The sequence below is a fragment of the Eschrichtius robustus genome, chromosome 11, assembly GCF_028021215.1.
Source record: "Eschrichtius robustus isolate mEscRob2 chromosome 11, mEscRob2.pri, whole genome shotgun sequence".
In the NCBI taxonomy this organism is placed as follows: Eukaryota; Metazoa; Chordata; class Mammalia; order Artiodactyla; family Eschrichtiidae; genus Eschrichtius; species Eschrichtius robustus.
Genome location: NC_090834.1, coordinates 61,421,512 through 61,439,518, shown reverse-complemented (window position 1 = coordinate 61,439,518; position 18,007 = coordinate 61,421,512). Strand labels below are relative to the sequence as shown.

At 36.8% G+C, this 18,007-nt stretch overlaps 1 protein-coding gene across 1 annotated transcript in view; it reads left to right on the top strand.

Moving 5' to 3' along the window:
- Positions 1-18,007, top strand: part of PAAF1 (proteasomal ATPase associated factor 1) — a 45,084-nt gene that overhangs the window by 6,738 nt on the left and 20,339 nt on the right. The window contains exons 4-6 of the mRNA XM_068555265.1: positions 1,559-1,648; positions 14,143-14,241; positions 14,870-15,020. Coding sequence (XP_068411366.1) covers positions 1,559-1,648; positions 14,143-14,241; positions 14,870-15,020 — 340 coding nt within the window. The remainder of the gene's footprint in view (positions 1-1,558; positions 1,649-14,142; positions 14,242-14,869; positions 15,021-18,007) is intronic.

Below are 18,007 nucleotides of genomic sequence, written 5' to 3'. Positions count from 1 at the left end.
ATTCAACATTTATCTTCCTTCATAGTCTGTTTATGGATTAAAGGGTGATTTGCAGGATCGATAAGCAGGAGAAAACCACTGATTCTTGAAATCTTTTACATAATTAGCCCAAAAGAAATAATCTTCTGAGAGCAAACCCAGTTCTTACAGAGGCTCGAACACTAAGCTTTCAGAGCTCCTCATGTCCTTGCTTGGTATGAATATTTAGCCAGGAAAGTTTAGCTGACACTTTAGTTTCGGGTACAGGAGACAATTCCAAATCCGGGTCAGCTCTCTTGCAGCTGTATGGGCTTTGTCATGTGGTTAGAAGCAAAAACTCATTTAATGAAAGGCCTGCAGGCAGCCAGGCATAGATACACTGGCTAAGAAAGTACTGTTTGTATAGATAATCTAATTCTTTTTTTAAAGGAGAAGACCTGTAATAAGAGCATATTGATTTTCAGTGATGAGAATATTATAACTTTGAAACTGTTCTTTCTAGTGAACTATGAGGACTGCGCTTGTTGTACATAGATTAGCCTTATAAAGAGGTTCAGAAAATCTTGATTATTGAAGGCATTTTCATTGTCCAGCAGAATTTCCAGAAACTTTCAAGTACTACTGCAGAAGAGATAACAGGTTAGGGGCCATTTGGTGAGAGCAGCTCCTCGCTCTGTGTAGGAGATACACACGTAGGGGATGGTGTTAGTATTCTGCAAATTAGAGTAAGGGATTGTCGTATTGCAAGAATCCTTGAGGCGATGTTTACCAAGCCTTTTATACCTCTGCATTGAAACACCAACATACTTACCCTAAATGGTTGCAGTCTGCCTTCAGCAGGTCATGTCACTTGAATCTAACATCTGGTTCTAGGTATAATTTACTACTGTGTCACTAGTGTTATCTTGCTATAGTAGCTGAAATATATGTGATAATGACTAGTCAAAACATGTGGGAAATCATAAGACAGCTATTTGGTGATGACCAGTCTATGAACATGTATAGTCAGTTTAAGTCCTAGCTGGGAATGGGCACCACAGGCCTGACCAGGGCCTACACATTGTGTGAGTGTACCGTAATTTACTTTACCTACTTTCTTACTCTGGTAACTATACATGTCAGTAGTCTAACATTTTTTCTGAAAATTCTTTTATAGGCAGCAAGTTTACTTTTAGACTAGTCTTTTCAGCCCTAGGCCCGGGAGCTGGTGCTGTTTTTTCACAGCTGTTGGTACTATTCCTTGCCACACTGCTGACTGAGAATACTGGTATTAGATTTTCTTATGAAAATTAATGTTCTCGTGTTTGTCATTTGTATCTTATTGTTGGTTTGTCTTCTATGGAACAGTTTTCTTCAACATAAAAGCATAATGGCTCAGCAGTACCAAATTACATTGCAGCCCTCTGCAGTAAAAGGACTGCTGATCTGTAGGGGAGTGATAGTTTCTTGGGTCGGGGAAGGAGGATTAGGGTACACTTAAAAGGTAAGAGTGTTCTTTCGTCCTAATGTTTTCTTTAAGAAGCTTTAATTCCATTGGAGTAGCTTTACTGATGGATTTCATTTTTCCTTCTCTGTTTAGAAAAGCATTCATATTTCATGTCCAAAGGAAAATGTGTCTTCGAAGTTTTTGGCACCATATACTACTTTTTCCAGAATTCATGCAAAGAGTGTAAGTATTCTGATAAAATGAGGAGAAAATATAATAACATGTTAGTTTTTCATTTTATCTGCTTGTCTAGTGCTATAAACATATTCATAATTAATGTGTTTTTCATTTACTTTGCATTATAAGATGACACAGCTGATAAAGTGTGATATGTTTGGCAAAACTGGTACTTGGGTCCACTTAGAATAAATATACAAATCCACTCACTGGTAATCTCAAAGAAAGGAATTGTATGAAATTTCCTTATATATGTTTTACCAGAGCCACTTACCAGCTTTTGGATAATGATGATAGTAGTTGATGTTTGAGTAATTTGCCACCGCTCATATTTCTGTCCCTTTGCCTAACGGAAGGGGCATTTTCTCAAAATTCCAAGTATAGCATATTGAGGGATAATTTTCAAAGGTCTTTGTGATAAAGCCCTTTCTACTACCATAAGCTTTTTAGAAGCAGAAATGAGAAATAGGTGAATAAACTGATTATATTAAAGCCTACTGCTTCTTAGTGTGTGGTACATTTTCAAAAATAGCTGTTTTTATCCTTATTGCAAAACAAATATATATTTAGTGATAAAAATTTAGGAAATGTAAAAGTGAAAATCACTCATTTCTATAATCTGAAGATAACTATTGCGAGCTTTTGTTTCATAACACTTGTTAATAATAATCACAGTAATCTTGCCATTTGCAGCAACATAGGTGGACTTGGAAGGCATTATGCTAAGTGAAATAAGTTGGAGAAAGACAGATACTGTATGATGTCACTTATATGTGGAATCTGAAAAATAAAACAAACTAGTGAATATAACAAAAACAGATTCACAGATATAGAGAATAAACGAGTGGTTACCAGTGTGGGGAGGGAAATAAGGAGGGGCAAAATAGGGGTAGGGGATTAAGAGGTACAAACTATTATGTATAAAATAAATAACCTACAAAGATATATTGTACAACACAGGTAATATAGCCAATATTTTATAATAACTATAAATGGAATATAACCTTTAAAAAATTGTGAATCACTATTTTGTACACCTGTAACTTATATAATATTGTATATTAATGTATCTCGATTTTAAAAAGTTAAAAAATAATAATCATATTAGTAATAGCTGACATTTATTGATCACCTGCTATGTGCCAGTACATGCTAAGCTTTACATATCATTATTTTACTTGATCCAGTCTTTTTTCTTTAAATATTTTACCACAATAGGTTTTTACAGTACATGCTGTTTTATAAGTTATTTTTTAATTCTTAATAATATATTATGGATGTCATTCTGTGTTTACTTTATGTGTATTATTTTAAGAGTTACATAGTATTCCACTGTTATTACTTTACTATAATTTATTTTTCTAATCTTACATTATCGGACATTCAGTCATTTCCAATTTCGTGACTTCATATTTTGATGATATAGCTAACCCTTTTCTCACAAAGATAAGAAAAAATTAGAGTACATTTATAAAAGTATAATGTTGAGTCACAGGAAATGTACTTTATAAGGCTGTTGGTATGTTCTAACTGACTTCCACTTAACTGATTTATTGAGTCAACTGTTGCTCTACATTTCCTCTGTAAACCATTCTGACTCACGCCCACAACACATTTGCAGCTTGTAGTCTCTGAGGTCTGCATACTGACACTCCCAGTTAAGCTGAATGCTTACCAAGGGTCAGTTACAATGCCAGTTGTGTTGTTTTTGAAATTATGTTAATTAAATATATTAAACCAATGAAATATGAGTGTGAAAGGCAGAGTGACTATGTCTTTGAAAACTAAGTTGATTGCTTCATAGAGACTTGATAAAGAAGAGTTGTTTTTTTTGTGTCTGCGCCACGCAGCATGCAGGATCTTTGCTCCCTGACCAGGGATTGAACCTGTGGAGTCCTAACCACTGGACTGCCAGGGAATTCCTAAGAAGAGTTTTTTTAAAACCTTCTATTTTAGTATGTGTGGACAAGATAAATGTAGTAGAATATTAGGGGAAAGATTTTTTTTAAAAAACCCTGTATAAATTTTTGCTCTTAGATTGCTTTGTAAGTGTGACTGAAGATTTGCCTTGCTTTAAGGAAATTGGAAGTTGTGTACCTTTTGCTTAGAGTATATTACAAGCAAGTGAAGATAAAGCTTCCTTATAGTAATTAGTGGACTGATGAAAAGATTAGTGAATATTAATGTACATTTATATATTTGAGTTAAAATAAAATGTAGGTATTTATGTATCATTTTTTATTATTTCCTACTCTAACTGAATTTTTTGATTAATTGACCTGCTACTGGGCCCTATCCATTGACTAAAAAGACTTTGACCATATTGCTTTTCTACCAGTCTGGCTTGACATTCTCTGCTGATACTGGGTATTCGAATTTTTTAAAGTTTCACCATTTTTAGGGATGGTGTCTCATTGCTATTTTAACTTACATTCCTTTGATTAATAATGAATTGACCACTTTTTCATGTATTTATTGGCCTCTCTTCATGTCATTTGCCCATTTTTCTAAGTGTGAATTTTTTTCTTTATTGATAAGAGCTCTTCTTATAATAAGGGTATTGATCCTTTGCTATATATTTTGCAGGTTTTTTCTAGCTTATTGTTTATCGTTATTTGTTTATCGTGTCTTGACATACAAAATATTTAATTTTCTAGATAATAAAACCTATCAATTTATGGTGACTACCTTTGGGACCTTGCTTGGGGTAGTCCGTGATTTTATATAATTAATATATATATATATATATATATATATGTATATTTACTTGTAATTACACAGCATAATGGGTAAGAGCAGGGACTCTAGAGACGGTGAATTTGAGCCCCTGGATTCGAAGTTTGGTTCTGCCACTTACTAACTGTGTGACCTTTGGCCAGGTACTTAACCTTCCTGTGCTATAGGTTCCTAATCTGTAAAATGGGAGTAAAAATATTTATCTCTTAGGGTTGTTATGAGGATTGAAGCAGTTAGAATTGGGTCTGGAACATGGCAAGCACAATATAAATAGTGTTTGGTAAATAAAATTATAAATATAGTAATCTTTGAATTTTTATGTTTTATTTTTTACATTTCAAACTTTATTTTTGTTATTTGATTTGAAGTAGGGGTCTAACTTAATTTTTTAAAATTTATTCTATGGAAGTTTAGTTGATTTACAATGTTGTGTAACTTAATTCTTTTTGAAATGATTAGCTTGTTACAGCAGTACAAAGTAATCCATCCTTTATCTCAAGGACTTGAATTGTCATCTTTTTTTTTAACCTCTTTATTGGAGTATAATTGCCTTACAATGGTGTGTTAGTTTCTGGTTTATAACAAAGTGAATCAGCTATACATATACATATATCCCCATATCTCTTCCCTCTTGCGTCTCCCTCTCATCCTCCCTAACCCACCCCTCTGTGGTCACGAAGCACTGAGCTGATCTCCCTGTGCTATGCGGCTGCTTCCCACTAGCTATCTATTTTACATTTGGTAGTGTATATATGTCCATGCCACTGTCTCACTTCGTCCCAGCTTACCCTTCCCCCTCCCCGTGTCCTCAAGTCCATTCTCTACGTCTGCGTCTTTATTCCTGTCCTGCGCCTAGGTTCTTCAGAACCACTTTTTTTTTTTTTTAGTTTCCATATATATATGTTAGAATATGGTATTTGTTTTTCTCTTTCTGACTTAACTTCACTCTGTATGACAGACTCTAGGTCCATCCACCTCACTACAAATAACTCAATTCCATTTCTTTTTATGGCTGAGTAATATTCCATTGTATATATGTGCCACATCTTCTTTATCCATTCATCTGTCGATAGACACTTAGGTTGCTTCCATGTCCTGGCTATTGTAAATAGAGCTGCAATGAACATTGTGGTACATGACTCATTTCGAATTATGGTTCTCTCACGGTATATGCCCAGAAGTGGGATTGCTGGGTCATATGGTAGTTTTATTTTTAGTTTTTTAAGGAACCTCCATGCTGTTCTCCATAGTGGCTGTATCAATTTACATTCCCACCAACAGTGCAAGAGGGGTCCCTTTTCTCCACACCCTCTCCAGCATTTATTGTTTGTAGATTTTTTGATGATGGCCATTCTGACTGGTGTGAGGTGATACCTCATTGTAGTTTTGATTTGCATTTCTCTAATGATTAGTGATGTTGAGCATCCTTTCACGTGTTTGTTGGCAATCTGTATATCTTCTTTGGAGAAATGTCTATTTAGGTCTTCTGCCCATTTTTGGATTGGGTTGTTTGTTTTTTTGATACTGAGCTTCGTGATGAGCTGCTTGTAAATTTTGGAGATTAATCCTTTGTCAGTTGCTTCATTTGCAAATATTTTGTCCCATTTTTAGGGTTGTCTTTTCATCTTGTTTATGTTTTCCTTTGCTGTGCAAAAGGTTTTAAGTTTCATTAGGTCCCATGTGTTTATTTTTGTTTTTATTTCCATTTCTCTAGGAGGTGGGTCAGAAAGGATCTTGCTGTGATTTATGTCATACAGTCTTCTGCCTGTGTTTTCCTGTAAGAGTTTGATAGTGTCTGGTCTTACATTTAGGTCTTTAATCCATTTTGAGTTTATTTTTGTGTATGGTGTTAGGGAGTGTTCTAATTTCATTCTTTTCCATGTAGCTGTCCAGTTTTCCCAGCACCACTTATTGAAGAGGCTGTCTTTTCTCCACTGTGTATTCTTGCCTCCTTTACCAAAAATAAGGTGACCATATGTGTGTGGGTTTATCTCTGGACTTTCTATCCTGTTCCATTGATCTATATTTCTGTTTTTGTGCCAGTACCATACTGTCTTGATTACTGTAGCTTTGTAGTATAGTCTGAAGTCAGGGAACCTGATTCCTCCAGCTCCATTTTTCTGTCTCAAGATTGCTTTGGCTATTCGGGGTCTTTTGTGTTTCCATACAAATTGTGAAATTTTTTGTTCTAGTTCTGTGAAAAATGCCACTAAGTTTGATAGGGATTGCAATGAATCTGTACATTGCTTTGGGTAGTATAGTCATTTTCACACTATTGATTCTTCCAATCCAAGAACATGGTATATCTCTCCATCTGTTGGTATCATCTTTAATTTCTTTCATCAGTATCTTATAGTTTTCTGCATACAGGTCTTTTGTCTCCTTAGGTAGGTTTATTCCTAGGTATTTTATTCTTTTTGTTGCAATGGTAAATGGGAGTGTTTCCTTAATTTCTCTTTTCAGATTTTTCATCATTAGTGTATAGGAATGCAAGAGATTTCTGTGCATTAATTTTGTATCCTGCTACTTTACCAAAGTCATTGATTAGCTCTAGTAGTTTTCTAGTAGCATCTTTAGGATTCTCTATGTATAGCATCATGTCATCTGCAAACAGTGACAGCTTTACTTCTTCTTTTCCAATTTGGATTCCTTTTATTTCTTTTTCGTCTCTGATTGCTGTGGCTAAAGCTTCCAAAACTATGTTGAATAATATTGATGAGAGTGGACATCCTTGTCTTGTTCCTGATCTTAGAGGAAATGGTTTCAGTTTTTACCGTTGAGAACGATGTTGGCTGTGGGTTTGTCATATATGGCCTTTATTATGTTGAGGTAAATTCCCTCTATGCCTACTTTTTGGAGGGCTTTTATCATAAATTGGTGTTGAATTTTGTCGAAAGCTTTCTCTGCATCTATTGAGATGATCATATGGTTTTTCTCCTTCAATTTGTTAATATGGTGTATCACGTTGATTGATTTGCGTATATTGAAGAATCCTTGCATTCCTGGAATAAACCCAACTTGATCGTGGTATATGATCCTTTTAATGTGCTGTTGGATTCTGTTTGCTAGTATTTTGTTGAGGATTTTTGCATCTATGTTCATCAGTGATATTGGCCTGTAGTTTTCTTTCTTTGTGACATCTTTGTCTGGTTTTGTTATCAGGGCGATGGTGGCCTCGTAGAATGAGTTTGGGAGTGTTCCTCCCTCTTTTATATTGTGGAAGAGTTTGAGAAGGATAGGTGTTAGCTCTTCTCTAAATGTTTGATGGAATTCACCTGTGAAGCCATCTGGTCCTGGGCTTTTGTTTGTAGGAAGATTTTTAATCACAGTCTCAATTTCAGTGCTTGTGATTGGTCTGTTTATATTTTCTATTTCTTACTGGTTCAGTCTCAGAAGGTCGTGCTTTTCTAAGAATTTGTCCATTTCTTCCAGGTTGTCCATTTTATTGGCATATAGTTGCTTGTAGTAATCTCTCATGATCCTTTGTTTTTCTGCAGTGTCAGTTGTTACTTCTCCTTTTTTCATTTCTAATTGTATAGATTTGAGTCTTCCCCCTTTTTTTCTTGATGAGTCTGGCTAATGGTTTATGAATTTTGTTTATCTTTGCAAAGAACCAGCTTTTAGTTTTATTGATCTTTGCTATTGTTTCCTTCATTTCTTTTTCATTTATTTCTGATCTGATCTTTATGATTTCTTTCCTTCTGCTAACTTTGGGTTTTTTTAATTCTTCTTTCTCTAATTGCTTTAGGTGTAAGGTTAGGCTGTTTATTTGAGATGTTTCTTGTTTCTTGAGGCAGGATTGTATTGCTATAAAATTCTGTCTTAAGAACTGCTTTTGCTGCATCCCATAGGTTTTGGGTCGTCGTGTTTTCATTGTCATTTGTTTCTAGGTATTTTTTGATTTCCTCTTTGATTTCTTCAGTGATCTCTTGGTTATTAAGTAGTGTATTGTTTAGCCTCCACGTGTTTGTATTTTTTACAGATTTTTTCCTGTAATTGATATCTAGTCTCATAGCGTTGTGGTTGGAAAAGATATTTGATATGCTTTCAATTTTTTAAAATTTACCAAGGCTTGATTTGTGACCCAAGATATGATCTATCCTGGAGAGTGTTCCATGAGCACTTGAGAAGAAAGTGTATTCTGTTGTTTTTGGATGAAATGTCCTATAAATATCAATTAAGTCCATCTTGTTTAATGTATCATTTAAAGCTTGTGTTTCCTTATTTATTTTCATTTTGGATGATCTGTCCATTGGTGAAAGTGGGGTGTTAAAGTACCTTCCTATGATTGTGTTACTGTCGATTTCCCCTTTTATGGCTGTTAGCATTTGCCTTATGTATTGAGGTGCTCCTATGTTGGGTGCATAAATATTTACAATTGTTATATCTTCTTCTTGGATTGATCCCTTGATCATTATGTAGTGTCCTTCTTTGTCTCTTTTAATAGTCTTTAAAGTCTATTTTGTCTGGTATGAGTACTGCTACTCCAGCTTTCTTCTGATTTCCATTTGCATGGGCTATCTTTTTCCATCCCCTCACTTTCAGGCTGTATGTGTCCCTAGGTCTGAAGTGGGTCTCTTGTAGACAGCATATATATGGGTCTTGTTTTTGTATCTGTTCAGCCAGTCTATGTCTTTTGGTTGGAGCATTTAATCCATTTACATTTAAGGTAGTTATCGATATGTATGTTCCTATTACCATTTTCTTAATTGTTTTGGGTTTGTTATTGTAGGTCTTTTCCTTCTCTTGTGTTTCCTGCCTAGAGAAGTTCCTTTAGCATTTGTTGTAAAGCTGGCTTGGTGGTGCTGAATTCTCTTAGCCTTTGCTTGTCTGTAAAGGTTTTAATTTCTCCGTCGAATCTGAATGAGATCCTTGCTGGGTAGAGTAATCTTGGTTGTAGGTTTTTCCCTTTCATCACTTTAAATATGTCCTGCCACTCCCTTCTGGCTTGCAGAGTTTCTGCTGAAAGATCAGCTGTTAACCTTATGGGGATTCCCTTGTATGCTATTTGTTGTTTTTCCCTTGCTGCTTTTAATATTTTTTCTTTGTATTTAATTTTTGATAATTTAGTTAATATGTGTCTTGGCATGTTTCTCCTTGGATTTATCCTGTATGGGACTCTCTGCGCTTCCTGGACTTGATTGACTATTTCCTTTCCCATATTAGGGAAGTTTTCAACTGTAATCTCTTCAAATATTTTCTCAGTCTCTTTCTTTTTCTCTTCTTCTTCTGGGACCCCTGTAATTCGAATGTTGGTGCGTTTAATGTTGTCCCAGAGGTCTCTCAGACTGTCCTCAATTCTTTTCATTTTTCTTTATTTTGCTCTGCAGTAGTTTTTTCCACTATTTTATCTTCCACATCACTTATCCGTTCTTCTGCCTCAGTTATTCTGCTATTGATTCCTTTTAGAGAATTTTTTTTTTTTTTTTTTTTTTTTTTACTTATTTTTATTTTTTGGCTGTGTTGGCTCTTTGTTGCTGCTCGTGGGCTTTCTCTAGTTGTGTCAAGTGGGGGCTACTCTTCATTGTGGTGCACTGGCTTCTCATTGTGGTGGTTTCTCATGTTGCGGAGCACGGGCTCTAGGTGTGCGGGCTTCAGTAGTTGTGGCTCGCGGGCTTCAGTAGTTGTGACTCGGGAGCTATAGAGCACAGACTCAGTAGTTGTGGCACACGGACTTAGTAGCTCCATGGCATGTGGGATCTTCCCCGGACCAGGGCTCGAACCGATGTCCCCTGCATTGACAGGCAGATTCTTAACCACTGCACCACCAGGGAAGCCCCCTTCTAGAGAATTTTTTATTTCATTTATTGTGTTGTTCATCATTGCTTTTTGCTCTTTAGTTCTTCTAGGTCCTTGTTAAACATTTCTTGTATTTTCTCCATTCTGTTTCCAAGATTTTGGATCATCTTTACTATCATTACTCTGAATTCTTTTTCAGGTAGACTGCCTATTTTCATTTGTTTGGTCTGGTGTATTTTTACCTTGCTCCTTCATCTGCTGTGTGTTCCTCTGTCTTCTCATTTTGCTTAACTTACTGTGTTTAGGGTCTCCTTTTTGCAGGCTGCATGTTCGTAGTTCCTGTTGTTTTTGGTGTCTGCCCCCAGTGGCTAAGGTTGGTTCAGTGGGTTGTGTAGGCTTCCTGGTGGAGGGGACTGGTGCCTGTGTTCTGGTGGAAGAGGCTAGATCTTGTCTTTCTGGTGGGCAGGACCACATCCGGTGGTATGTTTTGGAGTGCCTGTGACCTTATTCTGATTTTAGGCAGCCTCTCTGCTAATGGGTGGGGTTGTGTTCCTGTCTTGCTAGTTGTTTGGCATAGGGTGTCCAGCACTGTAGCTTGCTGGTCGTTGAGTGGAGCTGGGTCTTAGCATTGAGATGGAGGTCTCTGGGAGAGCTTTCGCCATTTGATATTACGTGGAGCTGGGAGATCTCTGGTTGACCAATGTCCTGAACTCGGCTCTCCCACCTCAGAGGTACAGGCCTGACACCCGGCCGGAGCACCAAGACCCTGTCAGCCACATGGCTCAGAAGAAAAGGAAGGAAAAAAAGAAAGAAAGAAAGAAAAATATAAAATAAAGTTATTAAAATAAAAAAAATTTAAAAGTAATAAAAAAGTGGGGGAAAAAAAAGAAAGAAGAGAGCAAGCAAACCAAAAAACAAATCCACCAATGATAACAAGCACTAAAAACTATATTGAAAAACAAAAAACAAACAAAAACGGACAGACAGAACCCTAGGGCAAATGGTAAAAGCAAAGCTATACAGACAAAATCACACAAAGATGCATACACATACACACTCACAAAAAGAGAAAAAGGAAAAAAAAGTATATATCTTTTGGGAAGTCTGAGGTCTTCTGCCAGCGTTCGATAGGTGTTCTCTAGGAGTTGTTCCATATGTAGATGTATTTCTGATATATTTGTGGGGAGGAAGGTGATCTCCACGTCTTACTCCTCCACCATCTTGAAGGTCTCTGAATTGTCATCTTTATCCAGTATTTAGGAATGCTGCATTGATCTGTCTGTTCTTTTGCTGTGACTAAGGAATAGATCTTTAGCTTTAGGCTCTGACCTAGGTTTGTATCCTGGCTCTGCTCTTTCACCTTGGGGACATTAAACTACCTCTTAAACCTCAGATTTCACACCAATACTTAAAGATTTTTGAGTGGATTATATGAGAGTAGTGTCTGTTACATGTCTGGCACATAATAGCTAGCTATTCAGTAAATGTTAGTTCTCTTTCCTCTTTCTCTTTAATAAAAATCTGGAGGAAGGAGACAACTGGTATGAAGTATAATCTACTTTTCAGTGTTCTATCACTTTGGAAGAATAGATAGTTCAGACTTAATTACTTTTTAGGTCTAGGAACTAGGGCCCCAAAGATATGTAACTGAGATAAATAACACATTATCCCTGTCCTCTCCAGGAAGAGTATGTTAAGTGAGAGGGTACCAAATAATATATCAGAGTTTCTCAACCTTGGCAGTATTGACATTTTAAGCTAGATAATTCTTTTTTGTAGGGGGCTGTTCTATGCACTGTAAGATGTTTAGCTGCATCCCTGGCCTCTAGCCACAAGTTGTCCGTTGGACACTGCCCCCAGTTGTGACAACTAAAAATGTTTACACACATCACCAAATGTCCCCCCAGAAACAAATTGCCCCTGGTTGACAACCATTATGATATATTGTGTTGGCCAAAAAGTTCATTTGGGTTTTGCCATAAGATGTTATAGAAAAATCCAAACGAACTTTTTGGCCAACCCAATATAAACATAGAAGCTGAAGACCACTGGGGAAGGAAGTGGTGAACTCCTTGGGGAGTTGGGAAAACCACTTACCTTTTGAGGAGTGGGTCATTTTTTTAAAAATCATTAATTGTTCCTTTATTCTATTTCTTATTCTCCCTTTCTCTTATTTGAGCTCATTATTAGGTGAGTCACCTATTTATTAATCACCTACTATATTCCAGATACTCTTCTGGGCACTGGGGCTATATAGCAATGGATAGAACTGTGGTATAGAGCCTGTATTCTAGGGTGTGGGTCCAGACAGGATTTGCCAATGACTTGGATATGAGATGTGAGAAAATGAGGAGTTGGGATAATTCCAAAAATTTTGGCCTGAGAATTGGGAAAATTCTGGTGTCATTTACTTGGGGGACAAGTAGTTGCATTGGTAGGGAGCGGGGGAAATAAGAGTTCTGTTTTGGACATGTTAAGTTTCAGGTGTCCACTATAAAGCCAAAGATAGATGCCTAGCAGGCAGTTGGATAGATGGTGCCTGAGTCAGGAAAGAGGTTGGGCTGTATTGCTTTAGGGATTAAACTGATTTCAGAGTGAGTAGGAAAGTGTTTAAATATGTTTTGTTTCTGGGACCCTTGAAAGGGGACACTAGCTGGTCTCATTGATATAGGTCAGATGGCTTTACTTTCTTATCTAGTGTTGATGAGCTCCTTCATCCCTCTTCCCAAACTGTTATTAGGTATTTGTTAAGTAGTTACTATGTACATAGCCTGTGATTTGTGTGAGAAAGTGCTGGACATGGTTCTGACACTTATAAAGCTCATCATGTAGTTGGGGAGCCAGAATAGAGTTGAACTTGACAGTACTGGTAGTCAGATTTAAGACCCAGGATTAGGGTGGTAGCAGTGGTGTTAGAGAAGAAAGATAGATCTGAGAAATATCTCCTACACTGGAATGTGAAAGCAGTATCCACCGATGAGAAGCTAGGAGCAGAATGGGATTATTATGAGGATCAAATGATTCAGTATATTTGAAAATGTTTTATAAATGATAAAACATGATATAAATGTTAATTGTTGTCATAATCCTTAAAATTAAAAGAACTACAATTAAGTTAATGGTCCTTTTATTGAGGAACCAAAATAAAGAAGAAAAAGTCTTAGAAAGTGTTAGAGTTGACCCATATATCCCTTTAGTTTTTGCCAGACCTATTCATTAAGGCTTAATTGGCATAGAAATGTAGAGTGGAAGGTTGAATAATTAAAGGCAAAGTTCCTTTTTTTTTGTTTGTTTTTTGTTTTTGAAAGTTCCTACTTTTTAAAAATAATTTAGGTCATATTGGAATCATAGCTGCTGGGAATATGACTGTGATTATATATCTCAGTCTTACATTTCTGGAATATTTGCAACTGGGTGTTTTTTAATAAAAAGAGGATATTATGTATGCATGTATTGATATATGAAAGAGACTTGGCATTCTGATCATGGCTTATTCATGAAGTGATTCCTAACATTGAAATTGTACAAGTGAATTTGAGAATTTTTCTATTACTTATTCTGAAATACACACACAGACAGTTAAGATTTTACAGAGGGAATGTAAAGTAGTAAATTGGAAGCATCTTTGCTTTTCCTTGAATCCTGGTGCATCTTGGAAGTCTGTCTTTTTGTGTAAGTGGGTTCCTAAGAATTAGGAGTGGTATCTTAATTTTAAAATAAAATAGCAAAAGATAGAAACTATGGAAATGATATGGGAATAAGTAACTTTATAGCTGAAGCAGGAGATTATAGATGACTACAAGAATAGTTTTTTGTTTCGAGAAATAAAGGGTTTTGGCTCCAGCCTTGTTGGGAGATCAGTGATGATAACTCAGCCTTCATATGAAACGCATGTCCTTTGTGTTGGGAAGCATAGGCTTGAAGAAGTCTTAGAGGAGTGTGAAATGAGAGAGGTTTATAACATATTTCAAGGGAAGAAGAGCATTTCGTTATTTGTAACACTGGTTGTTTTGTCGTTTAAACAGATAACATGCCTGGACATTTCCAGTGGAGGAGGCCTTGGTGTGTCTTCTAGTACCGATGGGAGCATGAAGATCTGGCAGGCTTCCAATGGAGAGCTCAGAGTAAAGGCTTTGGGTACACTTTTAGGGTGGTCTGAGAAACCTTAGACTGGGCCATGGAAAGAAGAGTGGCCCATTCTGAAAATGTAGGAACACTGCACTTCAACTGATCTTTGTTCTTCCATTTGTTAATCTGAGAACCATGCTCAAGTTTGGTGATTTGCCAGAACAAATTGGGGCTGGAACAGTGGAAGAGCCAGGCTAGTGAATGTCTGTGAGTGGATGGTATGAACTGCCTTCAGTGACCGATTTCTAAGACAGAGTAGCTAGGCTGTTACACTGACTGTATGGCTGAGCCCCCCAACCTGTACAGAGGATTTTAAGAAAAGACAAGTAAAAGAGCCCTCAAGCCTCCTCAGCTCCTTATTATATGTAGAACTAGACTTAGGGACGGCTATGAGAGCTTTGGAATTCAAATTTACAGCATCTGCAGCCAAAGCCCAGGAAAGGGAGCCAGCAGCTCTAAGAACATTACCTGGTATACAGATGAACTAAAGAGATTCTTTGGACCTCTTTTGTTTTAAAATGCAGCATGTAGATATATCATTTATGGGACTAAGGATATGGGAGGTAAGAGAACATCAAGGGATGGACAAGAGAACTAGCATGGAATTTTCTTTTGTTTTTCCAGAGAGTATTGGAAGGACATGTATTTGATGTGAATTGTTGCAGGTTTTTCCCATCAGGCCTTGTGGTTCTGAGTGGGGGAATGGATGCCCAGCTGAAGATCTGGTCAGCTGAAGATGCTAGCTGTGTGGTGACCTTCAAAGGTCACAAAGGAGGTATGAAGAGTGGTTTTTCCTAAAGGTTTCTCTAATGATCCCCAGAAATGAATCACCAAAAAGATAGAAACAGAATCTAGTTATCCACAAAAACACAAGTAATTCATCCAACTGGCCATTTAAATGAACTGGTATTTCCCCAAGGATTAGAAATTCCTTTCCTACTCAGTCTTATTATTATTGCTATCTAGAGTTAACTAACTTACATAGATCATTGTTTTCCACAATTGATAAGGGAAAAAAAGCCTCCATAGGAGATCATCTACTTGTGTGCTGGGAAAAAAGGAGAGAGAGGTGTGCCCACTATTTCACATTAGTCCTTTGGTTGAGGTGATAGTAAAAGCTGGGTTGCAAACAGCTGCATCACCAGACATCAGATAGGCCTTGGTATTGATGGTCGATTCCTGTGGATTTAAATCACAGTTCAGTTTTTTTAAATGGATTAACCATATAACCTATTGATATCAGATTGTAGAGACAGAGTGAGAACATCTTTCCTCTGTAACTGATTGGTTGGTTTGTTGGGGAAAAAGTTAATTTAGAGATGTTTTATCCTTAATTTGGAATGTTTAAAAAAAAATGATAAATATGTCATTCTTATTTTTACAAGTTTGGTTATTTTTGAAAATGTAATAACATCCCCAAATAATTTCTTACCTTGATCCCTCCTTTGGGACCATAATACACATCATCTACACCACTCATTTGGGAATTTATTATGTATTTGCCCTATACTTATGGTATTTAACCCAGTGTTTTTGCCTTGTGTACCTGACTATATTATAAATAGCTTGTGTGTAGAGGTTGATTTTTTTAAGTTTTAGTATTTCTTTATAATGGTTTGTCAGATTACATACAGATCATCTAGCAAACACACATGTTAACCTTAGCAAATAAATGGGTTTTCTTCTGAAACTTAAGTACATGGGTGCATTGAGAGGGAATAGAAGGGACATATAGAGCCTTCTTCACGTTCAGTCCAAAGAACTGACAGGTCTGAGGAGTCAAAGCAGCCTGCACTGTTGGGGAATCCAGGAGCCAAAGGAATCTAGAAGAACACTGGGGGATTCACCTTAGATCTGGCCACCTTGAAGATGCAAGGCATGGGGGACCTTTCCAGTGGAGCAAGGCATAGCTCTGCATGTTGAACTTAACAAGATGCATATTTAACATCCGTGCACACTTAACTTCAGAATACCTTTGGATTACTACAGTTATTGACTGTGCCCTCCACATGAATCCTAAGTCTCCCAATGTTCTTCAGTTCTCCTTAAGAATCCATGTGTGGGGCTTCCCTGGTGGCACAGTGGTTGAGAATCTGCCTACCAATGCAGGGGACACGGGTTCGAGCCCTGGTCTGGGAAGATCCCACATGCCGCGGGGCAACTAAGCCCGTGAGCCACAATTACTGAGCCTGCGCGTCTGGTGCCTGTGCTCCGCGACAAGAGAGGCCGCAATAGTGAGAGGCCCGCGCATCGCGATGAAGAGTGGCCCCCACTTGCTGCAACTAGAAAAAGCCCTCGCACAGAAATGAAGACCCAACACAGCCATAAATAAATAAATAAATTAATTAATTAATTAATTAATTAATTAAAAAAAAAGAATCCATGTGTGTCGCACTAGCTTAGGGTGAACTGTAGAGTGTTTGTTGATCTGATTTAAGCTTTTATTCATATAGTTGTTCCATTCTTTTGGCCTTGTGAGAAAGTTCTGGGGTGGGGGTAGGCGCTTCTCCAGAGTATAACAACCCTTACTTTTTTTTCCTTGAGAGGGTTTGTTATTTTTTTTTTAATTAGATTGAACAGAAATGATAAGCTTTAGGGGAAATTGCATGAAGTCAGATCCAGGTTCATGTCTGTCAGGTCTTGAATGCTTCTCTCCAGTTAGTTCTATAAAGGAGCCCCGGGTTTGGGGTTGCCATTCTTCAAAAGTATGGAGCCAAAATCAAGATTAATCTCCAATAACAGCGGCATATATGGGTCACTGTCTTTACGTAGTTGACTTCCAAGTTGCTTTGTGTGGTTCCTTTTTTACAATCTCTTTAATTCTGAGATCTTGAAGCATTTTAATAAAAGTCATGAACCACATAAAAAACAGAATAAAGAATTATCATTTGCATTTGTGATCTTTAGTGTTTTCACAAGTGGTGACTAATTAAGAGAAGCAGAAGATAGTGTTGAAGTGAACATGGTCTTTTATTGCCTAGGTAAGTCTTGGCAAGCAAGACATAAATAAAAGGAAGACTGGACTGAACATTACCTGATGCTTATTGCAAAAAATCATTTGGACACTAATACAGCAGCTCTGTATAAAGATCTGTTATAAAGGATAACCTTTCGTTAGCTTAATTAAGTCCCTGGCTTGCTTACTGCTTCTAGTATATGGAAACATGATAGTAAGGGAGCCAGTACAGTAGAGTGGCAAAGCATAGGATTTGGAGACATACAAATCTTGGTTTAAACCATAATTCTTCCATTTAAAGTCTGGGAAGCCTTGGAAAGTTGCTTAACTTTTCTGAGCCTTAATTTCCTCATGTGTAAAATGGGGATAATAGTATTAAATGAAATGGTGCATATGAGAGACTTAGTATAATCCCTGGTATATAATAAGTGTACATTGAATGCTATTATTGTTCATGAAAAATATGACACTATACTTTAAACCCTGCCAGGAAAGTTGAACCTTGTGATGTTTTAACATACTTGTCAAATGTGAAAAGCAGAAATTGTTATTTCTAATACAGTAGACATTTTTGATCTTAGTTGATATGTAATTGGTCTTTTCTAATACTTCTAGATACATATTTTATATTTATTTAAAGGACTAGTGTGTTCTTAACAAGCAGAGGTAAGATTTTTGTAAATCTGTCTAATGAAAAGATAAACTAAAAGTAGTGTTCTATTTGTAATATATGAGTTTACTAAGTAGCTCTAAAGTGTACTTTAATCAGTTTGAAAATTTTTAATTGACCAGGCCATTTAATTAAG